Source organism: Urocampus carinirostris, chromosome 8 (assembly GCF_059441175.1).
Source record: "Urocampus carinirostris isolate Australia breed hairy pipefish chromosome 8, RoL_Ucar_1.0, whole genome shotgun sequence".
NCBI lineage: Eukaryota > Metazoa > Chordata > Actinopteri > Syngnathiformes > Syngnathidae > Urocampus > Urocampus carinirostris.
Genome location: NC_142356.1, coordinates 28,820,706 through 28,844,737, shown reverse-complemented (window position 1 = coordinate 28,844,737; position 24,032 = coordinate 28,820,706). Strand labels below are relative to the sequence as shown.

The following is a 24,032-nucleotide window of genomic DNA, read 5'->3' as shown; positions in this document are numbered from 1 at the left end:
CATGTCAAACAGGCATGAAAAGGGTTTCAATGAGGGTTAAACAATGATCTGGCAATGGGCAATCCCAAAAGGAGCGTCTAAGTATTCCAAGAGCAATCAGTCCAATGCGTCTCAGCCGGTTTCAAGGGGCAGGGCCATGACAACCGTGCAGGATATGACAGAACCCCCCCTTCAAGGGACAGCTCCTGACGTCCCAAAACGAAAAAAATACCTCGCCCCCAGAATGGGTCGACGCTCCCGATGAGGGCAACCCCACTCGCAGGAACGGGGAGAGGCAGGGGCGGAAGGCAGACGAATCTGCCGGACTGGCGATCAGCAGAGTCGAACTGGCGGTCAGCGGAGTCAGACTGGCGGTCAGGGGAGTCGGACTGGCAGTCAGCGGAGTCGGACTGGCGATCGGCGGAGTCGGACTGGCGATCGGCGGTGTCGGACTGGCGATCGGCAGAGTGGGACTGCCGATCGGTCGGAGTGGGACTGCCGATCGGCGGTGTCGGACTGGCGATCGGCGGAGTGGGACTGGCGATCGGTGGAGTGGGACTTGCGATCGACAGAGTGGGACTGGCGATCGGCGGAGTCGGACTGGCAGGCAGGGGAGTCGGACTGGCAAGCTAGGGAGTCAGACAGGCAAGCAAGGGAGTCAGACAGGCAAGCAAGGGAGTCAGACAGGCAAGCAGGGGGGTCAGACAGGCAAGCACGGGAGTCAGACAGGCAAGCAGGGGAGTCAGACAGCCAAGCAGGGGAGTCAGACAGTCAAGCAGGGGAGTCAGACAGCCAAGCAGGGGAGTCAGACAGCCAAGCAGGGGAGTCAGATCGACAGATGGGTGCGGAAGGTCGGCCGACAGGCGCAGCGTTGAGGCCGACAGTAACCTCTGACAGCTCGGCGCCAAATCTTCCTGGGAACCCCATTCGAGGCACAGCAATGGCCACAACGGGCGGGGCCGTGGTTCGAGTGGGCAGGGAAGGTGACGTCGCGGCCATAGAAGGAGTCGCGGAAGGCGGGGCCGTTGCCCATAGCAGCTCATTCAGCTGACGGGACAGGAGCTCAGTCTGCTGAGCTAATTGCTCCATCTGGCGTTGTAGGCGTTGTTGAGCTTGCTCGACCTGCAGTTGAAAGGCGGCGACCTCACTGGCGATTGCCAAACGGCGTCCTCCAGCTTTCCCCAAATTGTGTTGGGATCGTTCGCTGAATTCACATCGTTTGGCCAAATCATTCTGTCATGAAACGGACCGGGAATCTGGAAGTTGGAACTCATTAGCGTAGACGATCTGTCACTTTAATTGAGAAAGAAAAGTTGTCCAACACACAAACGGACGAAAAACAAAACAAAGCAGGCTCAAAGGCAGGCAAAATTACAAACTAGGCATTACTCAGATCAAACAGGCATGAACAGGGTTCCAACGAGGGTTAAACAATGATCTGGCAACGGGCAATCCCAAAAGGACCGTTTAAGTACTCCAAGAGCAATCAGTCCAATGCGTCTCAGCCGGTGTGAAGGGGCGGGGCCAGCTGGGCGACATGACAATTGTGCATGACATGACAGCCACTGCTGGTTTATGGCAGTGACAACAACTTTTACGACATGCTGTTGGAATCCCGTTTGGTGTTACAATGTTGGTTGTTCCTTGGGCTACTTAATACAAAGTGTTCACCTTTGATGAATCGGTGAATTCATGACAGGACTTTTGCGCCCCCCAAAAACGTGAATGATTGTTGTTTGGCATTAATATAAACCCTATTTTTGACAGCACCAATGTTGTTGTCATTGGTGGTTTCTGTAGCATTTGTTTGTCTTCGTTTCTCGAGAATGAAAGGGACTCTCCGGTCAAATACATCACTTCAGTCTTTTGTTTTTAGAGTGCATGTGTCAAGTTGCCGTTTTCCTCTGTTCCCCACACACTTAAAGAATCTTGTGACCGACCAGTAAATAACATGTTTGATGCTCTACACCATCGACGACAATGGCGAAATGTCGATCGCCAGTGTCGTGGGACGCAGTTGGCACCAGGTGCATGCGGGGCTTTAGCGTTTGTCATTTATTCGCTTTTGTTGTTTTTATGTTTGTATGCATGGACTGGTGGTCTGAGTTGTGTGTTTCTTTGAATACGGTACCAAAACAAAGATGTCGAGGGCAGCTTGCTTTAAGTTTGGATCCAATCGAGTCAGGGAGTTCTCCAGAGGCGCTGTCAGCATCCCAAAGTATGGTTCCTAAAAGAATTACAACCAACCTAAATGATTTGCTTCTTACGCGTGTGTATGTATGTATGTATGTATGTATGTATGTATGTATGTGTGTGTGTGTGTGTGTGTGTGTGTGTGTGTGTGTGTGTGTGTGTGTGTGTGTGTGTGTGTGTGTGTGTGTGTGTGTGTGTGTGTGTGTGTGTGTGTGTGTGTGCATGTGTGTGTGTAGTGTAGTGGTCCATAACTTTTCTGCACCGGTCTAATGTCTGACAATATTCTTGCAGCACAGACCAATAATAACAACAGTGATAATAATAATAATAATAATGATAAGTCTAAATCTACTATCTAATCACTAGACCACCTGGAATATAGATAACATAGCAAAAGGCATTCGATTAAAGCTCATCATCACACTATTTTTTAGTTATGGTACCATCCAAAACTCTTTGATGTATTTGATGATGAATCGGACTTGGAAAAACAGTAAAGGTGTTGTCCACAATTTAAAGTTTTTTGCCGCCATCTCTTGGCTTAAAGTCATCCGGGGCACAGTGGTTGCGGTTCACTATTTTAGTGTATGCGTGTGTTTACCCTAAATATTGCGCGAACATAATGAGTCATGAGGTAGTTGTTAATGTCCAGGGGCAAGGTCAGCTGTGGTTCAACCTGAACTTTGGGAGCCTGGACCAGCGCCAGGCAGTCCGAATGCAGCTCGGTGCCACCTGTAAATGCACACACACGCATACATTTGACGAACACACGCAAAAAGGGCGAGTTTATTTATAGCCTCTTTCTTTGCTCACCTGAAGCAGCCTGAAGCAGTGCCGCCAACTCAGCAGGGATGGGCAGCATAGTTACATTCACTACTTCACGGTTGATGCGGTCCTACCCTCAAAAACACACGACGTACACAAACACACTTGTATGAAAATTTGACCACCCTCCTCCTCTTCATCTTCATCGCTCACCTCTTCAGCCTTCCTCGCTGGCTGCACCACCGTCTGACAAAAAGACCGCGTAATGAAAAGTCAAACTGATTGTTCACTGATTGTATAAATACAGTTCGTTTCAGCACAGATCTTGATAAAACTTGTATAACATAAGGTATTAAGCTAAAGTTTGAATTGCACAATGTTTTTAAGGTTAGTTTATTTGTTTAAAATTACATATCTAATTATTAAAAAATGGGAAATGTATTAATATTTGTCATTGATTCATAAGTACTTCATTAAGAGTTTTTTTTCAATGATTGTTTAATACCACAATTTTTAAGACCATTACTGACAACGAAACACACTTCTTGATTGTCATTAAAGCCGATTCCAAATTTCTTACTTTAAAATCCCAACGTAACATTTTAGTGGCATAATAATGCAATAATATTTATTTGATGTTTTTGTCAGGGCTTTAATTCCCCTGGTTCTTAAATGGTCTCTCGGAGATTTAAGATTTTCCTTGTTGTCAATGCCAGTAACATAAAAGTGATTGATGGAATTGACAACTCTTATTCTGTTAATGTTCACGTGGATGTTCCTGTACTGCTTTCCTGATGGCCTTTGCTCTCTCCTCGATTGGTCCCACATACATTGATTCCAAGTCAGGGAGGGGACCGCCCACAATGCACCGTGCAGTCCTAACTATCCACCTTTCCCTTCCTGTTCCATGCAGCTGGCATACCACACAGTCACTTTGAGGAAGAGGATGCTCTCGATTGTTACTCTGTAAAAGTTGAGGAGCAGCCGAGGTTTAATTTTAAGTTTCTTGAGGAAGACGATTTTTTTGCTGAGCCTTCTTCTCCAGGTATCAAGCGGTGGTAGACCTGGAGAGGTCTGAATGGAAGTGATGGCAAAGTTCACCCCACTCCACCACTTCTCTGTCCAGGAGAAGGGTGGCGTCTTTCTGGACGCTGTAAAGTCCACAATGACTTCCTTGGTTTTCAGGCAATCACCGTGGACTAATACCAGTATCAGAAGGCAACTGATTCCGGTTTTGGCCACTATCGCAAGTACTGATACCTCTAAAAAGGGCAGTAGAGGGTGGCAAAAGCACTGATACCTACACCTGTTTTTTCCCAACATCTGATGGTTTTTCCACAAAAGCTTGGACAAAGGCGGGACATTCTCCATTCATTCAAATATTAAATGAATGTCTTTGAGTACAAACAATGAACATTTTTTTTTAAATGTTATAAAAGAGATGTTTTAAGTTTTAAGCCAGATCTCATTAATTATGAGTATATCTATTCCATAATTATATTCCTTGTAACTATTTTATATGTATAGTACAATGAACCCTCGTTTATCGCAGGGGTAACATTCCAAAATGAACCCATGATAAAAAAGACATTTGAAGTAAAAATCTTTAAAAAATTGTTTTAACAATTATTAGGCAATTACTTACTCTATTGTACTTTGAAATCAAATAAAAAGCACTTTTTACAGACCCAGGTATTCATATACAAAAAGAAGTACTGTACACTGTACTGTACACATGAAACTGTATTTGTTCATTTATTACCAATTCCTAGTCTTTTATGGACAATTTAGCTAATCAGAATGCACAAATCTGTGAAGCAGCAAGACTGAGAGGTGAACTGCATTATAGAAGGGGCTTACTGTATATGAATTTTAATTTGCTCATCTATTTTCTGTTTTCTTGTCCGATTGCAATTAATAAGTAATTCAGATTGTTACACATACTTTTAGAATCAATTATTTGCATAAAAAGAATAGAGTATTTTAAATGAAATAAATAAATGGTCGTGGTTTGATAAAGTTAATCTGTTTTTAATATTAGACACATACTAATTGTATACCTCACTGCTGTCTGTTGGTTTGACTATTATGCACTGTTTGTATCATTGTCACTATCAGACATCCTTAATTCTTTTTTTTTCCCATTTCTACAACCTTTAAAGCAGATCAGCTTTCATGACCTAGGAGATTTTGCTAAAAAGAATGGGGAGGGCTTTTCAAACGTGTTGGAATTTCTTATCTGAAGTTTGGGTCCACTCCTGTTCTCCTCGCCAAAATCAATTCATGTCTTCTCCCCTTGTTTTGAGTGTCTATTTAACTATAAACATTGTTTTATTTCATTTCTAAGTATATCACTGAATTGCACATGACTGAAATAGGAGTAATGTATTTTGAAAAGTTTCCGGGAAATAGGTTTTTCTTTTTCATTCTTGTAATTATTTCTGTATGACATACACACAGGCAAACAAACACACACATACCCTTATGTATCGTTGCTGGTTGACGACGATTCGCATCGTGGTGCGTAAATTCCCAATACTTTTCTGCCTTCGGGCAAACTTTTTTCTGTGCGTGCAAATGAAAACACAAACGAACAGCATTGTGAGCGTCGGTGTCAGCAATTTCCGAGAGAGCTGCGTGATGGGTCACCTGACAACGTATCCTTTGCATCTGGCCTGCAGCAGCGTCATGCAATTTCGGAACTTAACAAAGTTCTTGCGTATAAAGTACATGCGTACGTATCTCTGCAGTGTGAGGGCGGCAATGTTGAGTACGCGGTCACGCTTGCCCTCAAGGAGCTGGTGCAGATCCTCCTTCAAGAAGATCTGCACACCCACATAAACATGTAAATGTATCCTTTTTCAATGGGTGTGTGTCCATATTAGTTGACCTTAGTGACTCCTAACTGGTAGGAGCCGACTTTGACCGGTCCCAGCTTTCGCAGCATGATGACGCAGTTTTCTCCATCAGCCATGGGTGGGTCCTCCAAGCAGAGCAGTGCTTTGTACCTGCATAAAGATTCAACAAACACAGATACAGTGTAAATTGTACTTACAGATGCTGAGGAGAAGGCATACCAGTGACGTGCAGTCAGGGTCATTATCATAGAAATTGAGTTTAATATATTAAATGTCTACCGGTGTATTTATTTAACATTCAACTTCTTCCTCATTCAATTTCACAATTTGTGGATTTTGTGGGGCACACAATTCTCTTGCCTCATGGCAAGACCAAGGATTTGGTACACACCTCAGCTCCAAACAATCTAATTAGTGAGAGTATTAGCGACCTTACATAAAGTCAAGCCATCCAGTACAATTTTTCTCGTTGCATAAACATTTTTTCATGATCCAGGATTCCCAATCTATTGATGTTTTTATCCAAAAGGAGCAGCACGTGGACTTCATTTAGTTAAGGTAAGACAATAAAAGGTTTTTTTTTTCTATGACAAACTTTCTGTTTTCTTGCTCTGCCAATCAAATGATGAATAAGAGCTAGGTTACTGTACTATGTGGTTGACCTAGAAGCCCCAAATTTTCTAGAGACTTTATGATGCGCGTCATACCACAGTGCGCCTGACAAACCAGAAAATACAACATAATTGGAAATGCATAATCACAATTAAATGCTACTTAATTTGGCAACCTTTTATGAGAGAATATATTTTAGTGGTGAGTGGAGGGGAGAGCAACGCCTTTTGTTAAAATGCCTGGCCTATAACGGTGAGCTGTTAACCAGCTGAAATAAGTCCCTGAGGGTCTTCATTCAACACTAAACCCTCTAGCTTAACTAGAGATTTGTTCACCATATTTCTTAGGTCAATCACAAAAATATCAAGGTAAACTGACACGCCCCACCCATCGAAAATGGCTACCGCTACTAATGTTACCCAGATATAAATCACGTCAAAAACCAACCTGTCAGAACCAGAACAAACGCGTAACGTTTCACACAAAGGTTTATTCGGATATCGAGGAAACAAATGCCTGTGATCCGATGCTCGCTGGACAAGGGGAGCAATCAGCTCACGGGATCGGAGCAGGATCGGAATGCAGAAGTGAATTTGCCGGAGCGGGAGATCAAAACACGGTAAAATGGTCAAAAATGGGTCGTTAGCCGGATCGGGGATCAGAGTGTGGTCAAATGGACTAAACGGGTTGATAACCGGAGACAAATGGGGAATCAGGAACAGACGAGTGGGAAACGGATGAAGACAGGAACAGACGGGAGCCAAAGTGCTTGCCTTGCCTATGCGGAGGGTCGCTGACGGACTCACCACGAGTGACTGGAGTACTGGGTATAAATAGGAGGTGAATCAAATAGGCACCTAGCAGCAGCTTGCGCCAAACCAGCGGGCACAGGTGAGTACAATGAGTAATGATGACACCAACCGACCGATCGACCAACTAGATTAAATCTAAATAATGTAGGTTTCCCACCACTTATTTCATAATGTAATCTAATGTAATACCTCCCTACCCACCTGGTAAGGAAACTCTGAAATGTTAATCTGATGGGATAGCCATCCTTGCGTATCTGGATGGTCTCCATGATTCCGGAGTAGCGCAGTTGTGTGCACACCAGGTCCATGTCAAACATTCCAGCTTCCTTCATGAGAACAAAACATTGCATAAGCAGTTTCAATAAGAAACACCAGATTGTATTATCATAGTTGGTTACCTTATGCTGGTTTGGCTTGATACAGCGCACAAAGTAAGGTTGACACCTTGAAAATAAAAATCCAACGAGGTGAAAGTAAAAAGAAAAAGAGTTGCAATATTCCCCGATTAGTCTGCTACCTCTCCACCTTCTCCAGTAGCTCCTGTAAACTAGTCTGGAACTTGGCGCTGACGGTGTTGGCCTGGAAGCGGCGAGCAGAGTTGCTACACCGAGCGCTGGACCGATGCTGTGATACCACTTCAGAATGCCTCAAGAAGAGGTCAGACACCATCTTGTCGCACACACATCCGCATTTGTGAGCACAGAAATTGATAAAACATAGACCACTTCAAAAAAAGTCAGACTGACTGGGTTTTTGCTCTGTATGAAAAGGTCCAGGACGTCTTGGCGAACCGTGTCAAAGTTCTTGTCCAGAAACTTGTTCACCTAAAATACAAAACATTCAAAAACTTTGAGCAAGTAAAGTAAACATGTAAGACAGGTCAACATAACTACTTATTAGTCACTGTAACAAACCAGCTAGCTTGTTAGCTTGCCTGTAACATTGTTAGCTAATCAGCGAGCTGACTCTCGACAAGCCGAGAAGCCAAATCTAGACCTATAAAATACAATTCTGAGATCAGGGGGTCAGCTTATATTCAGCTAAAACAAAAATAACTCAACAGAGCGTTATACTGGCATAGCCACCCGTGCCACCCAATGTCCTTTGGCTGTGCGTTGTCATCACTCCCCCCCTCGTCTGATCTCTTCTTCAATCAGTGCTGTCTTGATTGTGGTTAAGAGGGACCACATCTCATATTATAGTGATTTATTGTGTTTTATTGCCGTTTTGATAATAATAGTATAACCAGTGTATGTATGTATGTATGTATGTATGTATGTATGTATGTATGTATGTATGTATGTATGTTTCACCACATTGATATCAATGACAATAAGACAATTTTATTCCATTGTATCACTCTGTATTATCTATCTTGTTCAAGTACACATTTCATAATATTTTGGATACGTGTTTACTTTAGTATAAGCCTTTATTATAGTAGTTTTAATGGGTTGCCTCATATGCAATGTAAACGTATATGTGATATAAGCTTATATGCATGTATATATGGTACTAACTCACAATTTATTTGGCTAAGCTATGCACTTGTTAACCATTAATCTTCATACCTGACACTGCAAACTTGTCTCATCTATGGCGAACACAAGAAGACTGTTTACAAAACATCTATCATTACTATTAGACTATGATGTAACATACACTCTGTATTATTAATAAACAAATGTGTGATAACTATTTGATAATTGTTCCTGCGTATGTATTGATCTATCCTACCAAACTATCCATTAACCAACCCTCAAACATTCTTAAAGTTTCAAATCTACTGACTCACCAACTGGCTAGAAATCAACCTATTTACTGACAATTTTTAAATTACATTACCTTGCACCTCTCAGTCCTATAAGTTCTCATATTTGTACTTTCACAGAATTACCATAAATGCAAAAAATTAAAAAAGTACCTGGTAGGTGACTTTCCCTGCATAGTGCTTAAGGGTAAACTCCGGCAGCGGCATCTTTGGTTTGGCATACAGGGGGTTGTTACTGTGGTGATAATGGGACTTTTGCAGGAACGTGTGGTCTGTGGCCTAATTGACACAAGCACAGTTGGTTAATTGTCATGAGATCGATTTCATCAAGGGCATTTGGCAGCAAAAGGTTACCTGAGGAAAACCACACTGATCGTCAAGTATGCGTAGTATCCCATGAGGCTTTGCAGCAATGAGGTCCAGGCAGGCCTGGTTGTGGCCAAAGGGCTGCTGCTTCCACTCAATCTGCTCGCGTACGTACTCTTCCTATCAGACAGGCAAAGTATATTCAAAAGATAAATATTTGCTATTGGGGCCGAACAGGCCTTTATAATATTTTTTGGTAAACTACAACTGTTGTAATTTTAACATTGCCATTGAAACGGCATAGCTTTACAAGCACAAATAAATTAAAATATACTGCTTTCCTAATATCCACTTTTCCATTTCATACTCTTGAGACCTTCTTTAAAACATCAAAACAACCCCCACTTATTTAATATTGAAATATTTTAACTAACCCTAACCCTAACTTAATATCAATAATAATGCATTAAATTAAATTAATGCTGTTTGTGCACACCCCTGTAGGTAACCATAGCTATTCCATAGGAGACTAACGAAATTGGGGGGTAGCGGTATCAGTGCCAGTACGAGCCGGTACTGAATAATGTACATTTACTAATGTCATATACTAATGGTATTAGTATGTTGCATCACTATCGACAGCTTTTTGAGATTACATTATCCGTATTATCAAAAAAAAATGTTGGTCTTGTACATCCTAGACAGAAGCATTTAACTTGGGTCACAGCCATGTTTTAGGACAGAGGTGGGTAAACATTTTGAACACAGGCCGCATTGATTTATCAAATTGGACAAAAAAAACGTGCCGTGAGGAATTGATTTTTTTTTTTGTATTAACCAGAACAGTCAGCATTCTGATACTTTGGCAATACATGAGAAGACAAGATAATGTAGGCATATCCGTTCGTTATCATATTGTTGCTGCTTTTTCAAGAAGATGCAGCTATTTTTTTGCTTTTGTAAACATTCCATTCATGCAAAATATATAAAAAAAACAAAATAAACAGCGAGAAGAAAATATAAGGAGATAAGAAAAGCAGCGATAAATATAAATGCAGACAGCTACATATGCATTTTATATATTTTTGTTTACCTGTAAATAGACCATCTAATGAAATTGTTTTGAAGCTCTCCAAATTAAAGCAAAGCAATAAATTAAGTCTTTTTTTACTTACCAAATTTGAAAACTGTAAGGAATAATGTAGCCAACTATTTGACTGTTGAGGACAGTAAGGACAAACGTGGCACCAAACCACTCATTTGGATCAGTATTACTTATCTAAAACTATTTTATACATATTAACATTATTTTTACTATAACATTTATTTGGCTGGATTTAAAAGCCTAATGGGCGGCATGTGGCTTGCGAGCCGTAGGATGCCCACCCCTGTTTTAGAATAATACGACGTTGCATATTTACTACCTAATACGGATATAACGTAGGCGATATATCATTTTCATGAGGGTATCGAGTCATTGTGCTTTGTCAGTTTGTGTTAGGGCTTCCAATATAGCAGGGGTCTCCAAGATGGAGCCTGTGGGCATAGACTCGCCCCCTAAGCACAGTTGAGGTGACTGCGGACCAATTCTGAAAATACTTCACCAGTACTGGGTCATTGTTATTTTCTAGTAAAACAATTTTTAAGGGTCTCTTCAACCCTACTTCCAATAACCGATTGTAACATCGTGTTAACATAGCAACACCATAGTTAAAAAACATGACAGCTAAGTATTAGTTACAAAAAGTAGCTCTCGGCTTAAAAAGGTTGTCAGCAGTATAGAAAATGTTCTATCTAAAAAGAAAAAAAGAAAGAAAATGCAAATAAATAAGTATATATATATACCGGTACATATATATATTTCTCTGACCTGCTCCTGCTGTATGATGACTTTGTTAAAAAAGAATTGCAAAGTTTCGTTGGCGTAGTTGATGCACAGCTGCTCAAAACTGTTCACCTGTAGCTCCTACAGATGTTTGATCAAAAGTGATGTTTTAGTGTTTGTTTAAAATAGTATAAAGTAAAAACAGGACCTCAAATCCATAAATGTCCAGTATGGATATGGAAAGCGCCTCGTTGTGAGGGTACACCCGCCCATTGATACGCTCCGTCAGCCAGTTGAAGAGCAGCGAGTAGAGCATCTTGGCAACGGCGTCTCTACGAGACAAGCACAAAACCGTTGCTATAGAAACAGGAGAACCACGTTCCTATGGAAACAAGAGGGCATCTGAAAAGATACGACCCCCGCACCACCTTTTGGAGCATCACAGAAAGCCCAAATGTCTTCACACCCCTATGCTTATTTGCCTCCGTCAAAGATGGGAAGAGAAAATCAAAGAAGTCTCTCTTGGAAAAAATATTGACTCTTGGGCATTTTAATATTACAGATTTTTCAAACTTATTCTAAAAGGGAAAGTATAATATGAATTTATAAAAAACCCTATTCATTCAGTAAAAAAAACAAACAGTGATTTGAATAATAGGCAAAAATGCATGAACTATCCTACCACTGTAAATTTTTATAAGTATTTCTATAAATATTCATAGGTCAAGAAATTTGTACTTCTGTTACATAGTGGAATCTATATCTAGTAGTCGCTGCCATGTCTGTCTGGCCTCTTGCTATGCGGTGCTTATTTTGGCACTGTTTTTTGTTCACATACAGTTTCATAGCGGTCACATATTACACAATTTACCTTTAACAAAATTAATGTAAAGAGTAAAAAATAAGTGTCGTGTGGTACCGCTATACATTATACTCATCTGATTTTTTGATAATTGCAAACAACAATTATTGTACGGGTTTTAAAAATAAAAAAGACCGTTCTCATCTTGCCCATTTCGTCTTTAATCCGGTCACTGATAACAGAAAATGTCAACGTACATGTCATCGTACGTTGCTTATATTGTTGCGTTCCTCTGAATAGGCTGTCTTGCTGTGAGTGAACAGGTAATGTCTTGTGTTTGTAAGGTTTATAATTATTTAATTAGGGGAATTGCAACCATTAATACGAGGAGCAATTGGCAGAGGTTGAGATCAGGTAATAGATCAGGAGACTGTTAATGATATGTAAACACTTATTGTACACCTAAACTTAAATTAACTGTAACCTTAAAATAACCCACAATTTTTTTCATCAATTTCTTTTCACCTGTAGTAGTTTGCATGGTGGTAAGCAGTCACAAGCAATGAGCGGTCTCTAGTGGTAACCTCTGGGACTGATTTTGAACTAGTTTTTCCTTCATCTAGCAAGTTTTGCAAAAAAAAAAAAACCTTTATACCGGAATTCTTGTGTTTAGAGGTGCGAAGACGTACCACTGTACATTATGCCATTCAGATACGTACACATATATATACAGTAAGAAAGCTACTTCAACTTCAACTAACCTGGCATCCACGGCTCTCTCAACTGTGAGCGGAGTGGATATCTTTTCCCTGACTGTGTCCTGCAAATAAAATATTCTGTCCATCAACATAGGCCCATTGTACGAAGGTTGTTTGTCGTCGGTGTGTAGTGCTCACCATAACTTTGAAGGTGACACACTTTTCCAGGCCTTCTGGGGACACTTTTAGCAGCTCAGAGACCATACGGATCTCCTGAGCACTAACCACGGATGCCGTCTCCTGCCCACTTCCAGTCTGCAGGGTGCGGCCATATATCAGGGTTGTAAACATCTTTGTCAGACCGGGCAACCTTCAACTAGTGAACTGGTTCATTACTTAAATTTGGCTGATTAAACATTACATTAAAGTGTACTATAAAACACAATACTGAAATCACGAATTCGGTTTACTTCCACTTAAAACAAAATGAAGACAGAAAGGGCAACCAAAGTCAAGATTTTGGTTGGGTTTGCTTCGCCAAGCTCAATCCTTGTAGGTCAGACCGTCTTGCCAACTCAGGTGCTTCGCCTGGTTCCTGTTTGACAATGATCGTGTTGCTGGAGAAAATGATCGACCAGGAAATGAAAGAAACTGCTAATGCTAGATGATAATCAGCTATCAAACCCTAAAGCAATTCCTGACATTACTAAAGCTTACCGCTAAAGCTAAATATTTGCCCAGTTCAGGCTGATGACCTCCCAAAGTAAAAAAAGAATCATTCATTAAAAAAGGAAAACAATTATTTGCATTGCAGTGCATTCATTATTTATTTTCTAATGTTTTTATTTAGCATTGCTAGCCAATGCTAGTTGTTAATGCTGGTTGATAATGCTAACACAGCTAGTTTTAGTTGCTCAGCTTCCTAATACTTTGTGCACACTTGCACGTATATCAATGCAGATTGAACAAAAGTGACTTGGTGAACGCATGTGTGTACTGTACATTATTGCACATCAAACAAGAGCTTGGGTATCAAGAGGTTGAGCAAAGCAAGTTGGTAATGTTGTGTTAGTTGCAGTTAGCATTCCAGAAAGAAGAGTCAATGCAGATACTAACATTAACAGCTAACTGCTAAAGCTAAATGTATTCTCACTACCTAAAATTAATAATTTTGCAGTGTATAATGTACATTCATAGTCAATTTCCTGATTCTTTGAAAATTGAGAAGCTGCCTTAGTAATGCTACCAGCTAATTTTCAAACACCATCAGTAGCCTGTTGTTTCCCTCTTAGCACAAACAAGGCAAAACACATTTTCGGTTGATACAATGTGTAAACAGGGCAGCACGGCGGAGCAGTGGTTAGTGCGTGTGCAGCACAGTTCTGAGGTCATGGGTTCAAATCCAGCTACCAGCCTTCCTGTGTGGAGTTTGCATGTTCTCTCCGTGCTTGTGTGGGTTTTCGGGCACTCCGTTTTCCTCCCACATTCCAACAACATGCATTATCAGGTTAATTGGCCGGTCCAAATTGTCCCTAGGTGTGAATGAGCGAACGAATTGTCTGTCCCTGTGTGCCCTGCGCCTGGCTGGCAACCAGTTCAGGGTGGCCCCTGCCCACTGCCCGAAGATAGCTGGGATGGGCTCGAGCACCCCCGCGACCCTACAGAGGATAAGGGGTGCAAATAAGGGATGGATGGATGACAAGGCAGTCATCAGTAGGATAATGCTCCATTTAACTGTGTTTAACTCATAACAGCTTTTCAATAATCTTATGGAATGCCCTTTTTGTATAAGAATGAATGAAAGTGAATTGCAACAGCCGCCGTCTGCTAGCTGATTTATCCCCAGAATATATTCTATAAAAAAAACTGCTCGTCTGTTTTCAGACTCTATTTTGAAAACTTGCCTCCTCGGTTTTCGAAAAAAAAAAAAAAAACAACATTCCTCAACACAACTTTCTATCGCTCACTCAACTAAGATATTCTTAAAAAATATAATTGGATTGAAATACAATCAAATAAATTGGAAAAATGTATTGAAGAAAAACAACACCTTTTTAATAAAAAAAATACTCAAAGGTTCCTGGTTTATAACACAATGATTATCAAGATAATCTCAGGGACCATTGAAAACCTTCTTGCAGGCCACATCAGGCCTCGGGACCTTTGACTTTAACATTGATGTGGACAAAGACAAATACAAAAATGTGAACAAAACAGAAAAGTTTGCCCCACCCTAGTTTAGCATGTATGTGTCACACGTAACCTGGTGTGCCTGGAAGTAGACATTGCCAAGATGCAGGATGGACGACAGGAGTTGGTAGATGCTTTTTTGCTCCTCAATGTTGAATCGCAGGATGTCCATAGCGCTCTGCAGCCGTCGGAAGTCCTCACCGTCATCCTTGCCTGAGATTTTGCAGTCGCCTCCCTGCACTCAGGTGCAAACACAACCCTTAAAAATGCCTCTACAGTATATCTGGGGTGGCTATCCCGGTCCTGGAGAGCCGCACTTCCTGCATATTTTGGAGGTTTCTCTGTTCCAAGACAGGTGACACCAATTTCCACCTTCTTTGCAGGCTTTGTGAGAGCTTGATAATGATACAGATGATTGGAATCACCTGTATTGGAGCAGAGAAACCTCCAAAACATGCAGGATATGCGGCTCTCCAGGACCGGGTTAGCCACCCCTGCTCTATATAGTCCACTAATATAGTGCTTGGCAAAGTTATTGCCAAATTGCCATATTTCGTGTAGTAAAACATTTTTTCAACATGTAAATCATATTTACAAGGAGAAAAAATGAAAAGTAGGTACTGCAAAACTATTGCACCCCCTGTTCGCGCAGCTAAGCCAACTGACTCCAGAAGTTTCCCTGATGACTTCTGAATGTCTACCTAAATGAAGAAAAATGACAAAAAGAATGGACCTGTGTGTCATCAAGTCTAAGTTAAAGTGCTACTCACAAGTGATGGGCTCAGTGATCTGTAAAAGGAGACACTAGATTTATGACGACCAAAGAACATACCAGGCAGGTCTAGGATAGTTATGAAAAAGTTCAAAGCAGATATGGGATACAAGAAGATTAAGCAACGTTTACACATCTCTCGAAGCTATTTGCAAGCAATAATATCAAAAATGAGAGAGCATAAAGCCACTGGAAACCTACCAAGATCGGTCAGATCCCAGTCTAAACTTTTGGCACAAACAATGGGAAGCAACCAAGAAGCCCATAATCACATTGGATGAGGTGGGAACGATCCGAGCATACGACAACTATTAGTTATATTCTGCATAAATCTGCTTCTTATGGAATGAAGGCAAGAATAAAGTACTTGCTGAGAGAATACAAAAAAGGCCCGTTTGGCGTTTGCAAGAAGCCACATAGGGGCACAAATAACATGTGAAAAAGGTGTTCTGGTCAGATGAGACAAACATTTAACTTTTTGGACTGAATTCAAAGCTTTACGTTTGGCATAAGAGTAACACTGAATATCACCCTGAAAATACCGTCCCCACTGTCAAAATGGTGGTGGCAGCGTTGGACTCTGGGGTTGCTTTTCTTCAGCAGGGACTGGCAATATCGTAAGGGTTGATTGGAAGATGGATCGAGCCAAACACATGGCAATTCTGGACAAAAATCTGTTGGAGTCTGCAAGAGCCCTGAGAATGGGAATCAGGTTCACCTTCAAACAGGTCAACGACCCTAAAGGTCTTGGGAGGGCCAACACTTTTGCAAGGCACTGTATGTGACCCACGTTGGGTTCATTGATAGAGGTACCTAAAATATAAGAACTTCAATCCACAGTCAGAGATGAAGAAACTCTAGCGTAGCAAAATTACATTCATCATGTTGCTGCATTTACTTCAAGCAGAGTAAAAGGTTACTCAAGTCACATTTACATTTGTGAACATTAATCAACGTCTGCAAAATGAATGTCACCTTGGCTCACAGATGACAAGTCATTTGTGGACCCTGAAAGTGATTAGCTGCACTCTTGAAGTGTGTTTAGCTTGTGTGTGCATGTTTACGTGCATTTGTGTGTGCGCACCTGATTGAGATAATAGTACGTCTCAGCGTCCTGAAGATACAGTGAATGTTTCTGTTGAGGAGGAAGGCCTGCCAGCATCTCGTAGAAAATGTGGTAGTTTCTCTCAGATTTGGCCTGAACGCAATGTGTAAGAAAAAAATAAATCACACATGATAGGGCATTTTAATGTATATTACACATATGTCAAAGTCAAGGCCCTCGAGAATGTTTTCTCTGGTCCCTGAGATGATCTTGATTCATTGTTGTATCCATCCATCCATCCAATAACAGCACCGCTTGTCCTCAGTAGGGCGGCGGGGGTGCCGGAGTCCATCTTAGCTAACTTCGAGCAGTGTGCAGGAGACACCCAGAACTGGTTACCAGACAGTTGCAGGGCATCATACATCAGAAATAGTTGTGTATTTGTTTTCACTGTACTTTTCTCATTCCTCCACTATATTTTATTAGAGTTTTGTGATTATAGAAAATTGCTTTTGGTGCCTGAACAATATCATAAGTACCCCAAATAAAGAAAGATGATCATTTTGGGATTCAGAGGCATTTCTTTAAAATATCAGTAGTTATTTTACAGAGCAAAGGGAATTGTATTTAATCATGGTATCTGTATGTAATATCGGTATAAATCCCTGTTCAAGATTTGCATATGTGCATCAATCAATAATAAGTGTGTATATTGATTTTTCTTTCTAGAACAACAAAACAATATGTAAAATAAGGAAAATGGTCTTCAAGTGTAACTATTTTTAACACTTAACATTTTCTGTATAGTTTTTATGAAATAAGAACATATTAAAACTATGTCAGTTTGTGATTAGATTGATTTAATAATTTTTAGTTGGATCCTAAACAGCTTCACAAAATAATACGTTATTAAATAAACAGTATGTCCCTGTACTACCAAATGGACAGCTAATTAGTACTAAACAATAAATAAATAGCACTTTTCTGCCACCTTTTAATTTGGATGAATGTTACAGGACTTTACTTGTCTGATCAATGGAAAAAGAAAAGATACTAATCAATGACATGCTTTTTTGCAAAGAAAAGATTGGAAATTTCCTAGAGCAAACTAGACAAGGTCTCATCGCACATGGGTTGTAAAAGATGTCTCCAGAAAAAAATGAAACAGAAAAAGGCAAATTGAAAAAATAATTCAAAAACCACGCATTTATTCACTTATAGAAAATGTTCAGTATAATTTTGTGTGTGATTATCTTGAATCAAATCGTGGGATGAGAAATGATAATCCTATATCTATTATCTGATGTCTTATCAAGTGTTGATTGTTATTTTCTTTTGCTTTTGAATAATGTTTTCATCAATAATAACTGGTTACATGATTTTATTAATACGAAAAGTTTTTGAACTGATTAAGATACGTGGCCAGAATAAGCTTTAGCTTTTTCCCGTCAGCCTTTTTCCCCCTTTTGTTTTCTCAACTGTTTACCAAAGTGGTTGATTTTGAGTTCATTGTAATTTTGTTTGTGATGTACGGTGCAAAAATGTCAATCTATCTATAAATAACTGGAATTTTTTTGGTAACACTATAAATAACATGTGTGGTTTCCTAAATATGCCAAACATGTGAACATGTGAAGATGTATTGAATAACACACATAGAAAGTTCCAAATGAAACTGCAGGCCATTTTGTTGATCAGATAATGATGGAATGACACGCGCCAGGAAAAATTGAAATAAAAAGAATCAACATGGAGGCGAGTGTTGGTGATGTCAATCAGAAGAGGCTTTGCCTGCATGTGTGCGTGTTCGTGTGAGGTCATCTCTCTCTTGCAGACGACAGGTTCCATTGACGGAAATGTTTAATGGACATCAGGATTAAAGAGGCACAGCATTGTATTTGACACCTCCCACTGACTGACTCATGATTCTCCTATTTCGAACACTCTGACTCATTTGTAAGAAGATGCCGTGTGTAAGTGCATGTTTGTTTTTGGATGAGTGTCTAATTTACCTGAAAGACAATGCGGGACTTCTCCAAAAGGTACTGAGATGTTATGGCACCGCTGATTACTCCCCTGGTTGATTAGGTTGGAGTGGGCACACACAGGCAAAGTCCAGCATGCACACAAAGACACAAAAAGTTGAGAGTACAGTGACAAGCTGTGCATGTGTAACACGTTCAGGTGTTTGACACCGGTCATCTCGCCACCTAATTGTGGTAGTTACTCGTCAAAGTCTTGAATAGTCTTTGTGCAGTATCGCTATCAGGGGTGACATTACTCACTATGTCAAGGTTTTATAAGAATCCCACACAAAAGGAGGTCGTGTTTCTGACAACAAAAACATGGTTGGTCTAAAGGTGTTACTCTCTGAGTTACGTTTAACTTTTTGAATAAATAAATGATGCTAGAGTGCTGCCTAACAAGTGTGTCACTCCGACCTCCTCTCTGTCATTAAGAGTCTGATTTGTCTTTTCATCATGGCATAAAACAAAAAGGTTCCCCTATTTTACTTAATTTAACAGTTACACTTTGCTAAACAAGTAGTTATGTATGAAGGACGGATCATGCCATATGTATAAATAAATGTAAAAACATGTTAATACCTACAAACACATGCCATATAAATAAGGAAACCCATAGATTATTCACCTAATGAGTAAATATATGAAACAAATTGAATGAAGGCTCCCTACCCCCAAGACTTGGCCCCCTTATAAGTTACAGAGCAAACCTCTCCACTGACGATGCAATAAATCACTCTTCATACTGCGTTGAGCCATTCGGAGAAAGGCAGGAGCTATGTCAGGGTGCTCTTACTGGACTTCAGCTCTGCATTCAATACAATCAATCCAGGGATATTGGTGAAGAAACACTATCACCTGAATCTCTTGTCTTACATCTGCTGCAAGGATTATGGACTTTCTCTCCAACCGCCGACATGTACTGAAACTCGGTTGCCCTGTCTCTTCCACGCTTATAATGACAACTGAATCCCTCCAAAGATGTGTCCTGAGCCCTCTGCTGTTCAATCTGTACACCTCGGACTACTCACCAACCCATCCCACAAACAAAATTGTAAAGTTTGCTGACGTCACCCCCTTTGTTGTCTCTGATAGGAATGAGGCAGCATACAGGAAGGATGCTGATGATGTGGTATCTGAAATGTTAATTAATACTGAACACCACAAAATCCAAAGAAGTCATATTCGACTTAAGAAAGACAAGCACAGAGCCATTTCCACTCATCATTAAAGGAGACTGTGCGGAGAGAGTCCACTCCTTCAAACTCCTGGGAGTGCACATCTCTTACGACCTCTCCTGGTCTGCCAACACTAAGGTGGTGGTGGGGAAGGCGCAAAAGTAAGTCCAACTCCTGAAGGGGCTCAGACAAATAATCTGGAACAGAGGTTGCTGGCGTCCTTCGACAAATCCACAGTGGAGAGTATTCTGGCATAAAGTGTTACAGTTTGGTAAACTGGGAGCATGGCAGCATACAGGAAGACCACCCAGAGAGTTATCAACACTACTGAGAAAGTCATTGGCTGCTCTCTACCCAGTCTGAAGGACATGGCCAGCTTGCAATACTGCAACAGAGCCAACAATATCGTAAAGGACTTGTCTCACTGGCCACCGCCCCTTTGAACTGCTGCCCTCTGGTAGGTGCTGATGATCCCTTAAAACAAGGACTAACATCTCAGGGACAGTTTCCCCCCAGGGTCATCTCTACCCTAAACAAGCACAAAAGAGTGTGAGAAATATATATCTTGCCAATTGTATTGGAAAATGGGTTTGCTGCTAAATGTAATTGCACAAATTTTCATTGTACTTTTGTTATGATGCACTATTTTTTTTATTGCACTATTATTACAAAATAAACTTAGGTACGTCTCCAAGCACTACCATTTTCCCTTTTCAGTTCTCATCACATGCATGTCCTGGAGTGGCACGTCTAATCTTGTTGCAAAACAATGTTCCCTATGCTGTTATCAATGACAATAACGTCGGTTCTATACAATTTGGTTGTATTTCACAAAAATCACTTTATCTATATAATTTAATTAGCATTACGTGATTTATTCATGTGTTTATTTATCTATATGGCATTTATTTGTAGGTATTTATTTATATATTTTTTTCTACATATGGCAGGATCAGTCCTCCATAGTTATCAGTATGTTGATGAAACTAAAATTATACTTTGGGCTTAACTGAATGTTACTTTTTACCACTGAAAATATGAAGCTGTTGAAAATAGTCTTAATCAATAAAACTTACTCTTCCATGCAGATCTGCGTGTATTTTCCAAAGCGTGAAGAATTGTCATTGCGCACCGTTTTGGCATTGCCAAAGGACTCCAATAGGGGTGTGGCTTCCAGGATCTAATCAATTTGTAAATGCACATTATCGTGGCCAACTCCTAACAAAATGGACAACAATGCTGTGGAATGTCTCACCTCTATCTAATGGGAAGGGACACAGTTAGAGCAAAGGAAAGTGAAAATTGGGTTATCTGAAATTATTGTTCATAGATAAGTTTACTGAACTTATTCACCTGTTGCGTCACATTGCGCTTGTGATGTATGGCTGTCAGATACCGCAAAATAAGCTTGGTGGCTTCCGTCTTCCCGGACCCGCTTTCTCCACTGCAAACAAACCATGCTAAAATGTTAATAATGATTCATTTTGGAATATTCTGGAACCAAATGCGGTACCTGATAACAATACACTGGTTGTTTTTGGCATCCATCATGTTGGTGTAGGAGAGATTAGCAAGGGCAAAGAGATGACTGGAAACAGACACATTGATTTTTTTAATAAGCAATTGCACTTAGTGCCATTCTTGTAGGTTTGCACGAGTATAGTAATGTATAAAACAGTGGTGCAAATACAGTGCCAGAATAGCTGCAAATTAAAGTATGGATTTCTAAGAACAATTATAAAGCAGTTGCTAGTCAAATGGCATTTTTAGTACAGCGTAACATTATCCATAACGAAAAAGGAAATTTGAATAAAATATAAGATCATAATTGTTTTGTTCAATGTGAACGCACAAATCTGGGTCTTACGGAGGATTGTCGCTCAGGCCATGTCCCTCGTACTGCAGTACCATGTCTGTGCCGTAAATATTTAGAAGCTTGTAGGGATTGATGGAGACCAAGATGCTGCCAATGTATGTCTTTGAAAAGAGCAAATGTATGTATAGGGATGTGTACCTGTTTAAGTACAACATGCGCCAGGGAGAATACTTACATAGATGAGTTCCTGATCATATCGTTTTTTAAGGTTCATCAGGACGGTGGTCTCATTAAGTTCACTGAAATAAACATGTTTGCAATGAAAAAAAGACACTACCTTGAATGGACCTACACAGCGAGCCAAGACATTAGATTTTCAGTAAAGCTTACGGCAGTTGTGTCAAATCCTCCATGCCCTCAGCCCAGCGTTTTACCCGGTGGCTGGTTGTTGGCATGCTTAGAATAGAGTAGATCTAAAACCATAACAACAACAGCCTTAGCCTGAATATTTCATCATTAATTATGGCCTCGATTTGTGACCATTCTCTATGAACTACTGACTACCTTGTCATACCAGCTCTGACCAGGAACCTTCTCTCGGACAGGTGTCCAGTCAGGATCCTGGGGCCCCCCATCCTCAACATTAGGAATGGGCAAATAGCCATCCATTACACCAGTTTCTCTATACATGGACCATTTGGTCAGATGCTGAACTGTACCATGCGGTAAAACTCTCTCGGAGGCCCATACGTCCTCCCCCGTTTCGTCACCACCCCTGGCATTTCGAGCCCAGTGGCCTGAGTGGGGCCCATAGGGTGGGACTGCAGCATAGCGATTATCCGTGCCATATAGTGCTGCAGGGGGCCTGTATGAAGCATAGCGAAGCTGTTGGTTTTGGATGGCGTTGGAAAGGTTTGGATTGTGAAACCGCCTTGTCAGAATGGAGCCATCTGGAAGCCTGTGGGTCAAATGAAACTTAAGTTTATTGTCTTTATTACTATCGCTTTTCCTTATGTAAGTCTACGGTTTTCTTCATGACCTGTAACGGATGCCACGCAGCTCGTCGTTTTTCAGGGCAGAGGAAAGATTCGGACTGCTGGGTCTTGGTCCGCCCGTGAACACAGAGTTTTGCGGAAGGTTAAAGAGATCGGTGGAACGTAGTGCCATGTTCTTCCTCAAAGCAGCGGAGAGATTTGGAGTTGTGGGCTGCTGACCGGGGATTATGAGGGAACCATCGGAGAGGTGATATGAAGCATTCCGAATGTTTTGATTCGTAAGAGCCTATATGGGGGGAAGAGCAACAAATTATTTGAAATGCGTATGCCACCTGCAAAATTAGGATATTACTAGGACTATGTACCGTACTTTTGACAAGTTAGGAGTGAGTGGTTTACGTGGGTCGATAATGATGGTTCCATCTGGCAGAGTGTATGCTACACCCTTAAGATAGGGATTTTGAAGGGCAGCAGTCAGGGTGGGACTCTTTGGTTTTCTTGGGTCAACAATCATGGTTCCATCAGGGAGTGTTAAGGATGCCCCCTTTAGGGCTGGGTTATTAAGAGCCTGTTACAGAGAAGATAAGTAGCTAGTTTTCGATAAGGTACATTGTAAGGCATTGCAATAAGAGAATGATAAAAGACCTTGAACAAGTCTGGTGGGATGGGTGTACTGGGGTCCCGAACTCCCTCTGGCAAATTCAATGAGGCACCCCTGAGGGCAGAATTCTGAAGGGCATTGGCAAGACTTGGAGAAACAGGTTTCCGTGGGTCGATGATGATTGTGCCATCGGGCAGAGTATAGGATGCCGATTTGAGATGAGGGTTTTGAAGTGCTGCTGCAAGGTTTGGGGATTTAGTTTTTTTGGGGTCAATGATGACAGTACCGTCAGGCAGTGAGTAGGAAGCGTCACGTAGTGCTGGGTTCTTCAGAGCGTTAGCAAGGTCTGGAGAAACCGGTTGCTGGATCAAAAAAGAGAGGTTAATGGGTGTCAAATGCAGAAGCAATGTATCTAAATCATGATTCTATATTCATAAGTTACTTGGTTTTTTGGATCTATAATAGTGCCATCGGGTAGCGTGTATGAAGCAGTTCTGAGATCTTGGTTCTGAAGTGCTCTGGCTAGGTTAGGAGACATGGGTTTCTGGGGAATTTGCTGGTCCTATTTCATGCAGAATGAAAGTGATTAGAATTTTGCTCTATATTTATCAAATAACATTGAATACCCACCCTGATAACTGATCCATCAGGTAAAATATATGAAGCTCCACGGATTTGCTGGTTTTGCAAGGCTTGACTGAGCTGTGGTGATGAATGTGGTTGTGCATAAGGAGACACTAACGTTCCATCTGGCAGCCGATATGATGCCTGCATCAGCTGCTGATTATTT

General features: G+C 41.0%; 1 protein-coding gene across 1 annotated transcript in view; it reads right to left on the bottom strand.

Annotated features, from left to right (window-relative positions):
• The window catches only part of myo15ab (myosin XVAb), a 61,287-nt gene extending 39,174 nt beyond the window's left edge, over positions 1-22,113 (bottom strand). Inside the window, exons 1-28 of the mRNA XM_088342924.1 lie at positions 22,037-22,113; positions 21,882-21,945; positions 21,698-21,807; positions 21,344-21,418; positions 21,184-21,274; positions 21,086-21,091; positions 20,907-21,010; positions 18,641-18,704; positions 16,668-16,781; positions 14,880-15,046; positions 12,820-12,928; positions 12,685-12,743; positions 11,330-11,453; positions 11,167-11,262; positions 9,345-9,476; positions 9,144-9,269; positions 7,966-8,043; positions 7,737-7,888; positions 7,618-7,663; positions 7,421-7,545; positions 5,828-5,945; positions 5,587-5,762; positions 5,418-5,502; positions 3,871-4,110; positions 3,151-3,183; positions 2,986-3,067; positions 2,774-2,904; positions 2,111-2,206 (exon numbers count right to left, since the gene is read on the bottom strand). Coding sequence (XP_088199050.1) covers positions 2,111-2,206; positions 2,774-2,904; positions 2,986-3,067; positions 3,151-3,183; positions 3,871-4,110; positions 5,418-5,502; positions 5,587-5,762; positions 5,828-5,945; positions 7,421-7,545; positions 7,618-7,663; positions 7,737-7,888; positions 7,966-8,043; positions 9,144-9,269; positions 9,345-9,476; positions 11,167-11,262; positions 11,330-11,453; positions 12,685-12,743; positions 12,820-12,928; positions 14,880-15,046; positions 16,668-16,781; positions 18,641-18,704; positions 20,907-21,010; positions 21,086-21,091; positions 21,184-21,274; positions 21,344-21,418; positions 21,698-21,807; positions 21,882-21,945; positions 22,037-22,101 — 2,868 coding nt within the window. The 5' untranslated portion in view covers positions 22,102-22,113. The remainder of the gene's footprint in view (positions 1-2,110; positions 2,207-2,773; positions 2,905-2,985; positions 3,068-3,150; positions 3,184-3,870; positions 4,111-5,417; positions 5,503-5,586; positions 5,763-5,827; positions 5,946-7,420; positions 7,546-7,617; positions 7,664-7,736; positions 7,889-7,965; positions 8,044-9,143; positions 9,270-9,344; positions 9,477-11,166; positions 11,263-11,329; positions 11,454-12,684; positions 12,744-12,819; positions 12,929-14,879; positions 15,047-16,667; positions 16,782-18,640; positions 18,705-20,906; positions 21,011-21,085; positions 21,092-21,183; positions 21,275-21,343; positions 21,419-21,697; positions 21,808-21,881; positions 21,946-22,036) is intronic.
• Between the last annotated feature and the right edge of the window lie 1,919 nt (positions 22,114-24,032).